This window comes from Tenrec ecaudatus, chromosome 17, assembly GCF_050624435.1.
Source record: "Tenrec ecaudatus isolate mTenEca1 chromosome 17, mTenEca1.hap1, whole genome shotgun sequence".
NCBI classification, from domain to species: domain Eukaryota; kingdom Metazoa; phylum Chordata; class Mammalia; order Afrosoricida; family Tenrecidae; genus Tenrec; species Tenrec ecaudatus.
In genome coordinates this window covers 53,129,892-53,149,144 of record NC_134546.1, presented here as the reverse complement: position 1 = coordinate 53,149,144, position 19,253 = coordinate 53,129,892, and the positions used below count along the sequence as shown (strand labels likewise).

At 42.5% G+C, this 19,253-nt stretch overlaps 1 protein-coding gene across 4 annotated transcripts in view; it reads left to right on the top strand.

Annotated features, from left to right (window-relative positions):
- The window catches only part of SCAPER (S-phase cyclin A associated protein in the ER), a 414,928-nt gene that overhangs the window by 172,451 nt on the left and 223,224 nt on the right, over positions 1-19,253 (top strand). For all 4 annotated transcript variants that reach the window (XM_075535309.1, XM_075535310.1, XM_075535311.1 and 1 more), the window contains one exon: positions 10,729-10,794. In XM_075535309.1, coding sequence (XP_075391424.1) covers positions 10,729-10,794 — 66 coding nt within the window. The remainder of the gene's footprint in view (positions 1-10,728; positions 10,795-19,253) is intronic.

The window sequence follows — 19,253 nt, the reverse complement described above, 5'->3', positions numbered from 1 at the left end:
AGAACCATCAGTCCCATTGTTTTCTCTTTCAGACTGTTCATCCAGCCTGTCTTATCTAGATAGATCTGCAGAGATAGTAATATGCACTCAAAAAACAAGGCATAGCAAGACAAAGCGACAAAAGAGAACACAACGATTATAACAAAAAAGAAAACCAATGACCCATAAAAGAATAAAATAATTTTTGAAAAAGAAAAAGAAAGAAAAACCTGTAAATAGATCAGGGTCTGATTTTTGACCTCTAGGCGTGTCCTCCAGTCAAGTCCGATGGGGTGCCATGCTCTGGCCCCCGAGTCTATCCTTTGCACTCCCTCGGGAGCTCCCTGCTCTCTCTTCACCCCACCCCCCCGTTGCTCTGCCGCACGCCTTAGGTCATTTGAATGTTATTCTGAGGATAGGAACCATCAATTTGGGGGTAGGATGTGATGAGTTCTGATAAGATGTATAATCTGACTCATAATATATATTAAAGCAATTCCCGTATTTTTTTGTTTTAGCACCCTTTTTACATTAAAAACTGCTGAGGATCCCAAAGAGCTTTTGTTTACCTAGAAAACATTTATTAATATGTATCATTAAAATATTAAATAATTTAAATAACAATAAAGCCTTGTTCACACGAATAACGTGTTTTCCACAAACGATTTTTGCAAATGTCTTAAATGTCTGACTTAGTAAAGAGAGCCAGATTCTTGCACCGCTTCTTCTGCATTTAGTCTGTTGAGAGATCTCCTGCAATGTCCGCTCAACTCGTGCAAGACAGAGCTAGTGAAGGCTTTCTTTTCTTCATCTCCCGAGAAACTGCCCGGCTCCCAAGGTGCGTGAGTGCTGTTGCTCTAACCCTTCAGAACTGGTGGTCTTGTACAGGGAAAGAAAGACTTCATGATGATACTGGTGGTCTTGTACAGGGAGAGAAAGACTTCATGATGATACTGGTGGTCTTGTACAGGGAAAGAAAGACTTCATGATGATACTGGTGGTCTTGTACAGGGAGAGAAAGACTTCATGATGATACTGGTAGTCTTGTACATGGAGAGAAAGACTTCATGATGATACTGGTAGTCTTGTACAGGGAGAGAAAGACTTCATGATGATACTGGTGGTCTTGTACAGGGAGAGAAAGACTTCATGATGATACTGGTAGTCTTGTACAGGGAGAGAAAGACTTCATGATGATACTGGTGGTCTTGTACAGGGAGAGAAAGACTTCATGATGATACTGGTGGTCTTGTACAGGGAGAGAAAGACTTCATGATACTGGTGGTCTGGTACAGGGAGAGAAAGACCTCATGATGACAGCAGTCGCTGTGTTGCTTCAGGAGTGCTAATCAAATCATGACACTGGACATTGAGGTTGATTTCAACAGACTGCCTGCATCAGAATCATCTGGGTCCTTGTGAAAAGTACATCCTGGGCTGCAGCTTATTGATTCTGAGTCACTTGGTTTTAGGTAGGAATCTCCACTGTAACAAGGTCTCAGATGATTCCAATATGGTCGACCGCTGGACGCCAGCTGCTGATGGGAATGTCAGGTGCCCTGGGGGGAGTGGTTACACACTGAGCTGCTAATTCTGAGGTCAGCTGGGTCAAAGCCACCACCTGCTCAAGGGCGAGAGACAGGGCTTCTCCCGCAGCAGTTAGAGTCTTAGAAACCCACAAGGGTAATTAGTTCGACCATAAGGGCCTGTAGGGTCGCTATGAGTCGGTATCGACTCGATGGCAGTGAGTGAGGTCTCACAGCTGGGCTCACAAAGGACTTTGACTTCCTTAAGGCCACGTGTATGAAGGAAAAACAAACAGAACTTTCTCACATGAACAAAATAATTAGATCAAAATTAAACACCAAAATTTCTGACACGGATTTTGGGGAAAGGATATGAATCGGAGAAGCATAAGTTCTGTGGGTGTTCTTGTGTGATGAATGGAGACAGACCAATCCTGATGGTGACCCTAGAGCAGTGGTTCTCAACCTGTGGGTCACAACCCCTTTGGGTGTTGAATGACCCTTTCACAGGGGCTGCCTGATTCCTAACAGTAGCAAAATTACAGTGATGAAGTCTCAACGAAAATGATTTTATGGTTGGGGGTCATCACAACACGAGGAAATGTGTTAAAGGGTCGCAGCATTCGGAAGGCTGAGAACCACTGCCCTAGAGCATCCAGCTATAGACAGATGGTCTTAATTGAATTAGGGGGCACCGACAGAGATGCAGTGGCTAAGGTTACAGTGAATGGGTTTAAACTCTCTCCGGATGTCTTAAAGGAGTTAGTAAATAGTGTGCCCAATCTTAAGTCTGTTCAGTGTCTACTTAGCCATTGTCATTGGAATATACTTTTGTGTAAAAGAAATCATGTCTTATCTTGCGTAGTGTATGAACCTGTTGGTATATATCAAGCTCTACTGCCCCCTGGCGACAGTATTCCAAGTGATACAAATACTACCACACATACACACAGTCTTAAAGTCCCTGATTGCTTCAGAAATGGAGCCTGAAAACCTAAACCTATCAAGTTAAGACGATAATGGTAAAGAATATAAAGTTAAAAACCTAGAGCAAGGACAAATTGTGGTAACCCGTGGAATGAGATCAGGAAGTGGTGGTGATTTGGGAAGATTTAGCACGTGTATTAAGCTAATAAGATTGGAATGTTGGAAAGCTACATGGTTATTTTACTAAACCAGGCATGAAATGACACTTTATAAAAGATCCACAATCTAGAGTTGATTGTCTGATATAATCTAATTTAGAAGAAATTAAGAGGATGGAAAGTAATCATGAAACATTTTAAACTAGTATTAATATTTTGTAATATTATTGGTTATTGGGAGGGGGTAGGAATAATTTGTGGAAATTTTAGGCTAAGGTAACCTCTGACAGATATACAGTCAAAACAGACATAGAATGGGAAGAATGAGTTTTTGGTTTTTTTAAAAACATTTTATTAGGGGCTCATCCAACTCTTATCACAATCCATACATATACATACATCATTCTCAAAGCATTTGCTCTCCACTTAAGCCCTTTGCATCAGGTCCTCTTTTTTTTCCCCCCTCCCTCCCCACTCCCCCCTCCTTCATGAATTCTTGATAATTTATAGATTATTATTTTGTCATATCTTGCCCTATCCGGCATCTCCCTTCACCCCCTTTTCTGTTGTCCATCCCCCAGGGAGGAGGTCACTTGCAGATCCTTGTAATCAGTTCCCCCTTTACAACCCACTCACCCTCCACTCTCCCAGCATCACCCCTCACACCCCTGGTCCTGAAGGTATCATCCACCCTGGATTCCCTGTGCCTCCAGCTCCCATATGCACCAGTGTACAACCTCTGCCCTATCCAGCCCTGCAAGGTAGAATTCAGATCATGGTAGTTGGAGGGGAATGAGTTTGTTTTTAAAGATACAGAAGATGACATCAAGCTTGAACTTTCCAGTGAAGAGTGTTAAATTTATACTGAAAGCTAGAACTTATGTACTCACTGCTAGCCAGTTGATTCCAACTCACAGAGACCCTCCCTGTAAGGGATTTCTAAGACTGCAATTCCTTATGGAAAGAGACAGCCTCATCTTTTTCCCATGGAGTGACTGGTGGGTCTGAACTGCCAACTTTATATTGACAGCCAGTACCTGATCCACAATGCCACCCAGGTTGCTATTGGAATATTAAAATGTCAACAATGGTGGTGTGAGGACCACTGCTGACCTCCTCCAGCTACACAAAGGAGAAGGGGAATCCAACTCCGCACCCACTGAAGGCTAATTGCCAGCGGCCGAGGGAGGTCAGACAGGCCTCTTCCCTTCTCTCTTCTTTTATCCTATTCTGACCCCTTCGGCACTCTGCTTCTTCGGTGGGTCCAATAATCCGTTGTAATGGGCACGTAGAACTGACCAGTGTAGTTAACAGATCACAAGACAGCATCAGGGCCTCTTCTCAGCAAGCAGTCAGCTGATTCCGTGGTCTCTACCTTGGTCTCTAGACCAAGAAGCCTCCCTGCCCACCTGCCCCCTTGTCCTGCAGTGCTGCTTTATCCTGGCTTGGCTCCTTCCACGCCTGAGCTGCCTCTGCCACTTCAGACAGGGCTCTGCCATGCACCCTGTGGCGACTCCTCTTGAGTGGCAGCCACAGGAGTCTGTCTCTCTGTCCTTGCGTCTGCGATGGCTCTCTTATACAAAGAGAAATGAAAACTGACCCATCCCCAAGGTAAAGCTCATTATACCCAATTTGCATTGTTCTACCCAGTCACTTGATGAGCGCTCTAGAGAGATGGCTACCACTTGCCAGTCAGTTTGTCTTACTCTAGTGGCTACATGTTGTTGTATTTCTAGAAGCTATGCCACCAGGACTTCAAATGCCAGCAGGGCCACTCAAAGTGAGCATTTTTTCGCGGAGCTTCCAGCCTAAGAACAGACTCCCATGAAAGATTTAACTGTCCACTTCGGAGGCATTGCCACTGTGAGCTTAGGAAGACCCGTGAAACGCTGTCTCAAATACAGTGCTAGTTGATGAGCCCCGAGAGCCACCCTAAGGATGTGGATGGAGGGCTGCGGCGGAGACTTTCCATTGCTAATGGGGCGCGGCTCACAGGGAAAAGAAGCAGCTGCAAACGTCCCTTCCTAATCAGAACATGAGCTGTACGCAGACTGAGATCCTGGACACTTGGAAGTCATCAAAGATGAAATACAATGCATAAAGATGGATATCGTGGGCACGAGTGAGCTGACATGCACTGGTGCTGTCTTTCTTCTTGAGCTGGCTGCGTGGTTTTTGCCCTGCGGCCTCTGTCTGTTGTACTTGGTGTGGCTGAAAGACCGCTGCTCTCCTATTCTGAGACATAGTGCTTGGACCCCAAAGCCTTTGTTTCCAGTTTCTGTTCAGTGACCAACCAAGACCCTTCTTATGTTGAGGGAGTATTTAAGCAAGAATTTGAAAAGAAAATGTGCCCTTGGATAATCCGCTTACAGGTAATTCGAGTGGACTCATTTCTGTTAAAAGCGAAATTTCATTCCAGAATGTGATCAGTCTTTTTATTGTGAAATATACAAAAGTATTTTTTATAGCAAAAGAGACCTCTTTTTCTTCCAAGTTCTTTTCCTGTTTTGTTTGACACCACTCCCCCTATTTTTATACGTCAATTTTTTCTCTCATAGACCGTGGATAGAAATAGTCTGTTTGACTCCATCTGTGTCTTGTAGCTGTGAACAGACTTCTTAACTTCTTAGCACCCCAGTTCCCTATACCTATAATATGGTTACTTACCTTAGAGTTTTATTAGGAGGATTAAGTGAATTAATTAAATGGAGCACATCCCACATGAATTATAGTAAGTACTTATAAGAACTTGTAATCATACTATGTATGTTTTTAAAAGAACTTGCCTATTAGTGAGCACCTATGTGTTTTAAAAGATAACAGTAACCTATCATCTCTCATTTTTAACATTGTCTACGTCCTTGCAAAAGCCTCATCTTACATTTATTCCGAGAGTGCTAGATTGGTTCGTTTTTTAAAAATGGACCACTATAACTTACCATAGCAATAGAATAAGAATAAAAAAATAGGATTCCTCAGTAGATTTAGGAAAAGCAGCATACCCATTCAAAACAAAAACAAAGTAAAAAATTTTGAATAGTTTAATTGATATAAAATTCACATATACACTTCCATAGTTAAGTCACTTTTAAAAAGTTGTAGATGCAGCTAGGTTTTCCTCCTCCCACTCCCCCCACCCTCACATTCACTGTTTGCTCCCCCATTCCACTCACCACCCCTTTCCTATGAACCATTGCTTCAGTAATTGTCTTTGTGCATGTCATCCTTCTGTGCTTCATAAATTGGGGAACCCAACAGGAACAATCAAAAATAAAATGAAGCATAAATGAATAAAGATAAAGACAAGAATGAAGAGGAAGAAAGAAAGACCATTAGCAATATTTAAAAGCCAGAGAAGAAATTCCTGTCATGGAACAAGTGAGAAATATTTGAGCCTAGAGCAAATTCAGGTTGTGTCAAGAGGGAGATCAACTGACCAAGTATCACCTCTCTGTCTGATAGTAAAGCTGTGGCCAGAGGGCATCTGACCAGATACAAACTAAAATGATTGACAGGAACTGCCTTGCTAAAATATATCAGCCACAGTCTCAGAGCAGATCTCATACTTTGAGCTAAACAGCTGAAAGTGTTCCCTTTCGAGACAAGGGCACGTCTGCTATGATCTTTCTATTTGCTATTATACTGAAGGTTATAGTCCATTTTTTTAAAGGCAAAATGAAATTGTCATTAGTTACAGTGGTTACAATTATGAACTCTTAGTGGAGAACTGATTTAGATAAAGAAAAAATAACATGGAAAATCTGATCAATAAGTGAAGTTATAGAAAATTATAGCAAAAGAAAATAGATAGCTTTACTGCACAGAAATCATGAAATAAAACAACAAAAAAGAAATTGTTCATTTGTACTATATCAAAATGAATATGTATGTTATAAACATACCATCAAGAAAAGAAAAAGACAGCCTTATAATAGGAGAAAATGCTTGTAAATTGTACTGTTGTTAAGGATCTAGCATCTACAATATATAAAGGACTCTTACAACTTAGCTATAAAAAGACAGACATCCCAAATAAAAATGAGCAAAGCACTTGAATAAAAATCCAAGGAATATAGACAAATGGCCAACAAGCATGTTAAAAGGTATTCAATATCATTACTCATCAGGGTATTTCAGATCAAAATCATAATGAGATAGTTCTCCTCATCCACTAGGATGACTGTAATACATTCAAAGGGGAGACTAACCAACAGCAGTAGGTACGAGAAGGCGTTGGAACCCTTGTGCATTACTGGGGTGAGTGTAAAAAGGATGCAACCACATGGAAACGATTGGTGTTTCCTCCACAGCTGTGATCCAGCCATTCCATGCCTAAGTTATATACCCAAGACAACTGAAAATGTATGTTCCTGTGCAAACTGGGCATGCAGGGATTACACGTTGGACTATAATCCACATGGTCAGCAGATCAAACCTTACCAGGAGCTCCATGGAAGAAAGACTAGGCTTTCTACGCCTATACACACTTAAACAGTCTCTAAAAAGAAACCCACAGTGGGTCACTGTGAGTCAGCGTTGACTCGCTGGCAGTGAGTTTGGTCTTTTGGTTTAGTAAAGTAGAAACTATTCAACATTCGTGCCAGTGGATGAATGGGTAAAGAAACTGTAGCCTGAGCACTCCAGGGGTGAGGTCCAGGTAGTATGGCAGGGGCCAGAACAAATCCAGGGGTGCATATGGTAGCCAACTAAAAAGGGGGTGGAGGAAGGAAAGGGGAAAGGAAAAAAAAAGATGTGTGATGGGGGAATAGGGCACTGACCCACCCAAGGGGAGGGTATTGTTTGTGCGCCACAGGGAAAGAGGGACCAGATATAAAGCCAGTGCCAGAAGAATGCAGTGGGCCAACGAGTGGGCAGCCAGTGGAGGGGCCTTAGGGTTCGGCCCCCATACCAGCTACATGGACAACTGCCCCTCCCCGCAGAAGAATTTACTTAAGAGGACAGCACTGAAGCTGCAGCTAGGGGAGAGGGGCATGTCTGATCAGAGCAAATGGTAGCAAATGAAGGGGGAGGAAGAGAGAGTGGAGCACATCCTGGCCCATCAGGCCTGGAGGACAATATCCCTGCTCTGAACAGCCAATGGACAGAGTGGACAATATGGCTGATCCCACTAAAAGACACACCTTACCTTGATGGCCCAGGGCCCTAAGGGGGACAACACTGGAGATTCAGTGTCGAGACTGACCCAGACTGACCCTGTGACGTAGGCAAACCACTAAAAGCATGTGACACAGCAACCATGGGAGCAGAGCAGGGAGCCCCCGAGGGAGTACAAAGGACAGACTCTGGGGCCAAAGCATGGTACCCCATTGGACTTGACTGAAGGACATGCCTACAGATAAAAAATCAGACCTTGATCTATTTACAGGCTTTTCTTTTAAAATTTTTTAATTTTAATTATTCTTCTATGAGTAATTTGTTTCCTTTTTCTGTTGTCATATCTGTGTTCTCACTCATTGCATATCTTGCTATGGCTCGATTTTTTGGTGCATATTATTATCTCTACAGATCTATCTAGATAAGATAGACTGGGTGAATAGTCTGGAGGAGAAAACAATGGGACCAGTGGTTCCGGGGGGGACATGGGAGAGGGGAAGGTGGGGTTAAGGAGGTGGTGCTGACCAACCCAGGGACAGGGGAGCAACAAGTAATCCAAAATCAGTGGCAAGGAGGGTGTGAGAGGCCTGGTAGGGATTCAGCAAGGGCAAGGTAACCGAAAGAAATTACTGAAACCCAAATGAAGACTGAGCATGATAGTGGGACAAGAGGAAAGTAAAAGGAAATAGAGGAAAGAACTAGGTGACAAAGGGCATTTATAGAGGTATAATGACTGGAATGTACATATGAAAATATATAAGCGTGTGGGGAAATCTATGTTTAGTATTAAGGCAGCAGGTGGACATTGGGCCTCCACTCAAACACTTACTCAATGCAAGAACATGTTGTTCTATTAAATTGACATTCCAGGATACACACCTTCCTGACATGATAGCTGAAGAAAACTGTGTACATAAGCAAATGTGAAGAAAGCTGACAGTGCCTGGCTATCAAAAGATTACAGTGTCTGGGGTCTTAAAGGCTTGGAGGTAAATAAGTGGCCATCTAGCTGAGAAGCATCAAAGCCCACACAGAAGAAGCACACCAGCCTGTCCAACCACGAGGTGTAGAAGGGACCAGTTATCAGACATCAAAGAACAAAAAATCAGATCAGTGGGTGCCCACCTTCCTGATACGGTCACTGAAGACAAACGTGTGCATAAGCAAATGTGCTGAAGAAAGCTGATGGTGCCTGGCTATCAAAAGATAAAGTGCTGAGGTCTTGGAGGCTCAAAGATAAACAAGTGGCCATCTAGTTCAGAAGCAACAAAGCCCACATGGAAGAACACACCAGCCTGTGTGACCACGAGCTGTCGAAGGGATCAGGTATCAAGCATCAAGGAACAAAAAGTCATATCATTGTAAATGTGGGTGAGTGCAGAGTGGAGACTCAAAGCCCATTGGTAGCCAACTGGACTGAAGGGTTGTGGGGAGGAGATGAGCCAGTCAGGGTGCAGGGTAACAACGATGAAACATAACTTTCCTTTAGTTCTTAAATGCTTCCTCCCCCTACTATCATGATCCCAATTCTGCCTTACAAATCTGGCTAGACCAGAGGATGTACATAGGTACAGATAGCAACTGGAAACATAGGGAATCCAGGACAGATGACTCCTTCAGGACCAGTGGTGAGAGTGGCGATGCCTGGAGGGTGAAGAGAATGTGGAGTAGAAAGGGGGAACTGATTACAAGAATCTACGTATAGCCTCCTCCCTGGCGGATGGACAGCAGATAAGAGGGCGGGGGGAGACGTCGGACAGTGTAACATGTGACAAAATAATAATTTATGAATTATGAAGGGTTCATGAGGGAAGGGAAAGTGGGGAGGGAGGGGAAAAATAAGCAGCCGATATTAAGGGCTCAAGTAGAAGGCAAATGTTTTGAGAATGATGATGGCAACAAATGTACACATGTGCTTGACGCAATGGATGTATGTGTGGATTGTGATAAGAATTGTATGAGCTCCCAGTTAAATGATTTAAAAAAAAGAAAAGAAACTAGCCTGTTCCTACATAGGGAAATTACTCAGCCATGAAAAGGAGCAAAACACATGGTGGCAAGTGAAGGGAGCCAGGCACGAAGCGCCACGTGCTGAATGACTAAACCTCTAGAGACAAGAAGCAGACTGCTTGTTGCTCGAGACTGGATGGAGACCAGGAGGGAGGCAAATGATTGTTTCTTTTTGAGGTGACAAAAGTGTGTTGAAATTTCGCAGCGTGGCTGTGCAGCATTGTGAATGTACTCTAAGCGACTTTAAAACAATGCATTGTATATGCCTTTTACCTTATTAAAGTGTATGTGTAGATAATTTCCGTTTTTAAGAATCCCCAACTTTATCAACAACGTTTTAAGCTCTAGCTATTTTTGTTTTCTGACACTAGTGTCTACCAGGTGAGTAGAGAGCAGCGGCATTGGTCGTTAGAGTGGATCCTCTGTGAAGCACCTGTGTGGGTTGGACTTTTGTGTGCATTTGCTTGATGACACACTAATGAGACCGGCGCACATCTGTTGCTGAGAGAACGTGTAGGAGACGGGTCCCAGTGATGCGCGCTGAGGATAAGGCTCTGTGTGCGTGCAGGAGCTGGAGCCCTAGTGGCAGTGCTTTTCCACTCCCTCTCAGAGACCTCGTGAAGCCCACCGACCTTCAGTTGCTTCCGCTCTCATGCCGAAGTCTTCTGCCCTTCCCAGTTTAATGGACATGATTCTAACATTTTGAGAAGTCAGCTGTGACTCTTCATTCTGATCACATTCCCAAATTCGGAAGGATGTATGTGAAACAGTTTGTAGGTTATTTACTGGATGAGGCAATAAGCATTTTCCATCTTCTAGGAGAACCGTTCAGTCATTTTGTAGAAGTCATTTTAGAAATCAGCTTGTTGAAATGAATGTGGCTCTGTTGCTGATATGTTACCTTAACAGTAAAACCTTCATGATATAAGAATAAAATGATAGCCAAGATTTTGACTTATTAGGAAAATTATCAACAAAACAACTAATGATGCTAAAAAATTTTTTCTCCTCAGGGCCAAGGAATATGAGAGTTTGATGGAAACAAAGAATTCTGGTTCTGACTCACCTTACAAAGCCAAGTGAGTATTCTTTTTCAGGTCTCAGTTTTCCTTCACTGCCACCACCAAGCCTACTTGAACTGCCATTTGTATCTTATATCCGGAATACCTGTCCTCACACAGTGGTTCTCAAGTAGAGGACATTCGCTCACGTCTAGAGTGGTCGCTGTTTTTATCACAGTTTGGGGGAATGGTGCTTTGCCTGTAGATCGATGATGCTGTTAAACATCGTGCAGTGCGCAGGACTGCTCCCTGCAACCAGGAATAACCTGATCCACAGTGTCGATGGTGCTGAGATAGGAAAATCATGATGTAACATAATCACCTTCTGGCCAGGCAAGGCTGTGCTGGTGCTTGTTCCGATGAAACTTCTCTCAGGATTATTCCCAGTACCTCAAGGGAGAAGAGAATTTAAGTTTCACCATTGGGATGTTAGCTTAAGTACACACTGGCTTGTTGTTGTTGTTGGGTGTGGTCGGGTAGGTTCCTTATTCATAAGACCCTGTGTACAACAAAAAGAAACACCACCAGATCCTGCACCATCGCACAATTGTTCTTATGTAAGAACAATTGTTACGGCCACCGTATAGAAGGTCATTCTCCCTCTCCCTTTACCAAGCGTGACATTCTTTTCCAGGAACTGGCGTCTCCTGATAATAAGTCCAAAACACGTGTCTCTGCGGAGCTTTCTGGCTGTCCTTCTGCCAAGACAGATTTGTTTGTTCTTTTAGCAGTTGATGGTACTTCGAATTATTCTTCACCAGCAACATGAGTAAAACGCAGTGGTTTTTCTTAGTTTTCCTTATTCAGTGTCCCTCTTTCAGAATGCACATGAGGCAACTGAAAATACCATGAGTTGGGTCAGGTATACCTGAGTCCTCCAAGTGACATCCTTACTTTGCAACGCCTTAGAGAGGTCTTCTGCAGCAGTCAACCCCATGCAACACGTCCCTTGACCTTTTGATGGCTGCTTCCATAAGCTTTAATTGTGGATCCATCCAAGCAAGACATAATCCTTGCCGATTTCAACCTTGTCTTTGCTTATCATGGTCATACCTATTGGTGCAGTGTGAGGATTTTGGATTGCTTTACCTGAGTCACAATCCACACTGAAGACGCATCCTTGATCTTCATCAGCAAGGGCGTCAACTCCTGCTCACTTCATCAGCAAGCAAGGTGCTGTCATGTGCACAGCCTTCCTCCAATCCTGATGCTGAATTCTTCTTCATATAACCCCACTTCTCTGATGATTTGCTCTCAGAATACAGATTGAGGGGTGAGGGGATACAACTATGATGCATGCCTTCCTGATTTTAAACCATTCGATATTCCTAGTAAACCAAAACATCAGCATTTTTCTTCTCTCAACAAGAGTCCTAGTACAAAGACAGCGAGGTCACTGGGATGGGAATGAAGATCGCTCTATTGTTAGATGCCACAGGGTCCGTTCCAACTCAGAGCAACCCGAGAACAAGAGAATACCACCTCGCCCGTGCCTGCACCATTCGCGGGACATTTCATCGTGGCATTGCACTTTGACGTCATCATTTCTTCCCTTGGCCTTAGCTACTCTCCGATTAGGAGCAAGTTTCAAAGTCTCTTCTGACATCACTGTGATCGTTCCCGTGACCATTTGCTTTCTTCATGTATGCTGCCCTGCCGCAGCTCACCGGGTCTTCTATCACCAGCGTTCATGCCGTCAGTCTGCTCAAGGACCTTCTCGAAATTGAAGTGTCTCTTGGGGACTAGTGTTAATTTTCTTCAGCTTTTTAACCATTACATCTTTGATCAATCTCAGATGTTAGACATTGGTAGAATTCTTCAATTTTTTTCATCACTAGCTTCAGTGGTTGGTGCGTAAATTTGAATAATAGTTGTATTGACTCTATTTCCTTGTTGTAGATAGATAATGTCCCATCACAGGCAGCAATGTTTTCTTTTTTATTCATTCTACTGGGGGCTCATACAGCTCCTATCATAATACATACATGCATTCATTATGTCAAGCACATTTGTACATCTGTTGCCATCATCATTTTCAAAACATTTTCATTCTATTTGAGCCCTTGGCATCAGCTCCTCGTTTTTTTTCCTCTTCCCTTCCCCACCCTTCCTCTCTCACAAACGCTTGATAATTTATAAATTATTATTTTTTCATGTCTTACACCATTGACTGATGTCTCCCTTCACCCACTTTTCTGTTGTCTGGCCCCCAGGGAGGGGGTTATATGTAGATCCTTGTAATCGGTTCCCCCTTTCTATACCACCTTCCCTCCACCCACCCAGTATCACACTCTCACCACTGCTCCTGAAGGGGTTATCTGTCCTGGATTCCCTGTGTTTCCAGTTCCTATCTATACTAGTGTACAACCTCTGGTCTAGCCAGATTTGTAAGGTAGAACTGGGGGAAAGTTGTATGTTTCACCGTTGCTACACTGCACCTCGACTGACTTGTCTCTCCCCACTACCCTTCCATAAGGGGATGCCCAGTTGTCTACAGATGGGCTTTGGGTCCCCACTGTACACTTCCCCTAGTTCATAATGATATGTTTTTTTTTGTTCTTTGATACCTGATCCCTTTGACACCTCATGATCACACAGACTGGTGAGCTTCTTCCATGTGGGCTTTGTTGCTTCTCAACCAGATGGCCGCTTGTTTACCTTCAACCTTTAAGACCCCAGATACTATATTGTTTGCTCGCTGGGCACCCTCAGCTTTCTTCACCACCCTTCCTTATGCACCTGCTTTGTCTTCAGCAATTGTGTTGGGAAGGTGAGCATCATGGAATGCCAGTTTAATAGAACAAAGTGTTTTTGCATTGATGGAGTGCTTGAGTTGGAGGCCCAATGTTCAAGTGTGACCTTAATAATAAATATATGCACATAGATCTATTTCACTGTCATCATCTATAAATATATTTACATATGTACCTTCCTGTATTTAGACCTTTATAAATTCCTTTTACCTCCTAGTTCTTTCCTCTATTTCCTTTTACTTTCCTCTTATCCCACTATCATATTCGGCCTTCATTCGGATTTCAGTAATTCCTCTCAGTTACATTGCCCTTGATCAAGCCCTACCAGGCATCCTGTACCCTCCTGGCCATCGATTTTAGATCGCTTGTTGTTCCCTTGTCCCTGGGTTGGCAGCAATGTTTTCAAGACAGATCTTTTTGGAGATGAATGCAGTGACATTCTTTTTGATTGTGTCATTCCTGGCATTGTAAACCATATGACTTCCTGATTCAGAATGGCCCAAACCAGTCCATTCCAGCTCAGTAATGCCTACAATATCGATCTTGATGTGTTCCATTTCATTTTGGAGAACTTTCAATTTTCCTAGATTCATATTTCATACATTCTAAGTTCCAATTATTAATTGATGTTTACAGCTATTCTCATTTTGAGTCATGTTCCATCAGCAAATGAAAATTCCGTAGGCTTCCATTCACTTCGGTCTTACTGTAGTTCCTTCTGACCTGAGGGATTCATCTTCTGGCATAGCTATCTCTGACAAGGTTCTGCTTCCCTAGGTTTTGGTATCGTACAGTATTTTGAACCTGACTAGAAGATTTTCAGTGGCTAATTTCTCAAAAGTGGGCAGCCTATTCTTTCTTCATATTCTGGAAGCTCTGAAACCTGTCCACTCTCCGAGATCCTGGTGGCATTTGAAATCCCAGTGACATTGCTTCCAGCATCACAGCACTACCAAACCACCACTGCACGACAAACTGACAGACAAGTGGTGGGAAGACTGGGATAGTCTTGTTTAAATGAAAGGAAAAACAAAGTCAAAAGCTTAGAAAGTTCACCTAAGACCTCTGGCTGTTGAATGCAATAATGCGAAGTGTGTGCAAAGATTTATACGTGATGATAATAACTGACCTTCTTGCTAGTTTTCATAATGGATAAAAATCAAGAAACAAATGCCCCACTCTGAGGAATCTTTATAGCGAGTTGTTGATCTTCTGAATGTGGATATCCCACAGATATGCTGCAGGATGTTTTTAACAATTACTAATATGTACAAGAAAAATAGTGCTGCGTAGCAGAAATGAAATATCTATCAGATAACTACTTTTATTTACCATGTCTCTGGAATTATTACCCATTGAAATCCCAAAAGAAACAAACATTTTGAAAGGTGGTAACAAGAGGACCCAAATGATGTTACGATGCTATACCTCGAAGCCATTGGAGAATCAAAAAAGAACCTAGTAGAACTTCTCTGAACCGCAAGGGAAATATCCCAACACACCAATAAGGGAAAGAGAATCGGTATCTCTGTAGACCTTTGACCAACATGCATACCAAGACAACAGTAGGACATTTTTAATAAACTGAAAGAAAACATGAGTCAAGGAACTTTATTTAACTTTTTAAAAGTACATACATTGTAATGTTTTGGGTTTTTAAAAAACATTTTAGTAGGAACTCTTACAGATTTTATTATAATCCATAATTCAATTTGATCAAGCATAATTAATTGTACATTGCTACCTCCATCAGTTTCGAAACATTTTCTTTCTTCTTGAACTCTTTGATATCCCCTTGATCCCCTCCCTTTAATGTTAAACTCGACCATTACATGAGATAAATTCATTGATTAAAGTGAAAACCAAAGCCCATTGCCACTGACTCCAATCCGACTCATGCCGACTGACTCTATCTGCTCTTTCCAACAGTTTGCAACTTTGTGGGAGCAAATAGTGCCATCTCTCTCCCAAGAAGCAGCTGGTGGATTTGAACTTTGTATAGTAATTGTCTCATATCATATTTGTGCTTTTGTGATTTACATTTTCATTCAGGCATAATCTCTACATCCAGCCATATTATGAGGTGTGTCAACAACCACATTGTTGTTTGAATCAAAGACTTTTAAATATTGCTAAACTGTCAAAACAGTCTTGCCGTAGAAAATTAAATATGGAAGAAATCAGAGTTCTTGTAGAACATAAAGTTTGTTCAGTCAAGGCATAAAAGGTGTTGGGCATGGAACATATTTTATTAAGAGTCTTGGACTTCTAAGTTGAGGATCAGGGTAAAAGAATAACACTAACTTGTTTGGAAAGTGTGTGTTTTTTCACATGACTTCAACAATTGTAGGAGCTATAACTCCCAAAGGCTATGTGCACAGATTACTGTGCGCCCAGAAAGGGACACTTCACCCAGCCTGGCTGTTACGGTTTCTTGGAGGTCGTGACTCCTGAGCTGAGTTCTTAAAAGGCAGAATAGTTTAAGTAGAAAAACAAGTGGGAACCCCAAACACAAGAAAATACCATTCTAAAAATGTAAGCGACAAAACAAGGGAAATGCAGATTTTTTGTAGATTAATTTTAAACACATGAAAAGATGGCAAATTCGGCTATCAAGAGAGATAGGTATCTGGGGTCTTAAAGGCTTGAAGGTGAACAAGCGGCCATCTAGCTCAGAAGCAAAAAAGCCCACATGGAAGAAGCACACCAGCCAGTGCGATCACGAGGTGCCAAAGGGACCAGTTATAAGGCAACATGCAAAAAAATAGATATATACATATGTATGTGTGTATATATATACATATATATATATATACCATATTGAATGAAGGGGGAAGTGCAGAGTGGAGACCCAAGGCCCAAGTGTCGGCCAATGGAGATCCCTTTATAGAGGGGTTTAGGAGAGGAGATGGGTCAGTCAGGGTGCGAGGTAGTACAGATGAAGTACACAGCTTTCCCTCAGATCCTGGATGCTTCCTCCCCCCAACTACTATGATCCGAATTCTACCTTGCAGGGCTGGATAGGGCAGAGGTTGTACACTGGTGCATATGGGGGCTGGGGGCACAGGGAATCCAGGGTGCATGATACCTTCAGGACCAAGGGTGTGAGGGACGATGCTGGGAGAGTGGAGGGTGAGTGGGTTGTAAAGGGGGAACTGATTACAAGGATCCACATGTGACCTCCTCCCTGGGAGATGGACGGCAGAGAAGGGAGGGAAGGGAGACTCCGGATAGGGCAAGATATGACAAAATAACAATGCATAAATTACCAAGGGCACATGAGGGAGGGGGAGCGGGGAGGGAGGGGTAAAAAAAAGAGGACCTGATGCAAAGGGCTTAAGTGGAGAGCAAATGCTTTGAGAATGATTGGGGCAGGGAATGTGCAGATGTGCTTTATACAATTGATGTATGTATATGTGTGGATTGTGATAAGAGTTGTATGAGCCCCTAATAAAATGTTTAGAAAAAAAGAGAAAAGATGGCACATTTACTTTCAGTTAGAGAAATACCAAGTTAAAATGCATTGACCATTTCTTACCTACTACCAAGTTGGCTGAGATCTAGAAATGTGGCATTGCCCTCGGTGCTTGACACTGTGGAGACGCGGGGACTGTCAATCGTTGCTTTGTAGGGTCAACCGTGTACAGTCTGTGCAGAGTGAATTGTCCAAACCATTACTACTGGCTATTTAAACCGAGAAGTCATTGAAACTTTCCCAGACTTCCTTTCCTCTCCTTGGAAATGAAGACGTGACCAGCAACGTTGTAGGCTTGTGCTGAGGATTAAAGGAAACTGCACCGAGCAGTAGTCGTAGGAGCGATGGTCGTTCAGCGGTACGATCCTCACCTTCATTGTTTAAGTACAGCTGGTGTGCCTTATGCACAACCACAAGTTATCTGTTAGTGGAAGCTTTCATACTGCTATAGTGTTGAATGAACTTCCAGACTGAGATGGTCCAGGCCGGCGGTTCTCAACCTGTGGGTCGTGACCCCTTTGGGGGTCGAACAACCCTTTCACAGGGGTCGCCTGATTCATAACAGTAGCAAAATTGTGATGACAAAGTAGCAACGAAAATAATGTTATGGCTGGGGGTGTCACGACAACATGAGGAACTGCATTAAAGGGTTGTGGCAGGAGGAGGGTTGAGAGGCACTGATGAAGGCAGAAAGGCTTGGTAAGTTTCTGAAAATGGATCAAGTGGATGGCGCAGGCCTGGGAAGCATTTCATTACTGTGCGCATGGGTTCACCATGACTGCAGGGCTAACATCATGGCAGCGAACAACAAAAGGTCAGTGGTTCAAACCCACCCGCCGCTCCATGAGAGAATGACGAGGCTGGCTGCTCCTGTAGAGATCTACTGCCTTGGAAGCCCTGAGGTCATTGCGAGTCCGAATCAACTCGATGGCTGTGGGCTAGCAACAGTGATTGCATTTAGTAGTCGTTTAGGGATCCAGTTACAGCAGCCTTAGAAACTCTGCTGTGCTCTTTTCATCCTCTTTTTGTTGTTGTTCTGCTTGGGTTAATATAACATGGGATATTTGTGCTTTGGAGTTTCGATAGGTTTCCCTTTAAAACCACTGGAGGGTGACATCTGTCTTAGGGAGAAGTTATTTACATTTTCAGGTATTTCTGTGGTTATTGGTCTGTTTGATTTTCTTACTACTTTGAACCACTGTTGGCAATTTGTTTTTTTAAAAATTCGGTTTTGTCTAGGTTTTGATTTAAATTTTATTATATTTTCTATGTATCTCCAAATATGACAGGACTTCAAAAATTTCATGGAAATATGAAGTTAAGAGAGAATGAAATTGTTCCACAAACCTTTTGAAGCCCTTTCTCATATTTGGCATATTTAATTATTTTTAATTCTCAATACACTTTGGTTCTATTTTTATTCCTAAAATTTGTACTTTGCAGCCCTCTTTTTAAAAAATTCACACAAAAAACCTTGACCGCAGTCGAGTCAATGCTGACTTGTGGCACTGTCGGGCCGGGTAGGGTTAGCTGTGTCTGTGGGTTTCTGAGACTGTCACTCTTCACGGGAGTCGAAAGCTCATTCTCTCTCCCTTTGTTCCAGAGCATTTTCATGAAGTTCTCATGTATCCTTTCCTGTCGATCCCCTCCTGCCTCACTCTTCCTCATTCAAAAGACAGTCACATATTTTTTAGCACTGTAGAGTTGAATCACCTCATTTAGAGCCTCATCGACATGAAATCAAATCATGTGACAAAGTGTTTCTTTTATTCAGCATGTTTTTGAGATTTACCCATCTTTTGCAGTTAGCAGCCATTCATTTCTTTCATTGCTAGGTATTCTGATACATGAATATACCCAGATGTGTACTTACTCTCCTACTTATGGGCAGTTGGACTATTTGAAGTTTTTGGATACACATTTTGGTTCATATTATACACAAATACTATGTATAATATTTGCACTATGTATAGTATTGCATATACACACATGTACATGTAGTCATGTTTGCACTTAATCCTATGTCTTTTTTTTTTTCAATTAAATCTCATTCATAATATAGAATAATGCTGCCCATTTAGATTAGCAACTTGCTTTTTTACCTATAATATTTTAGGAACTTTTTTAGTCTAGTAGTGATAGATAGTGGAGCTCTGGTGGTGTCGAGGTTATGCGTTGGGTGTGATCCACGTGGTCAATAATCCGAAACCACCAGCAGCTCTGTGAGAGAAAAACTGACTGTTTTATTC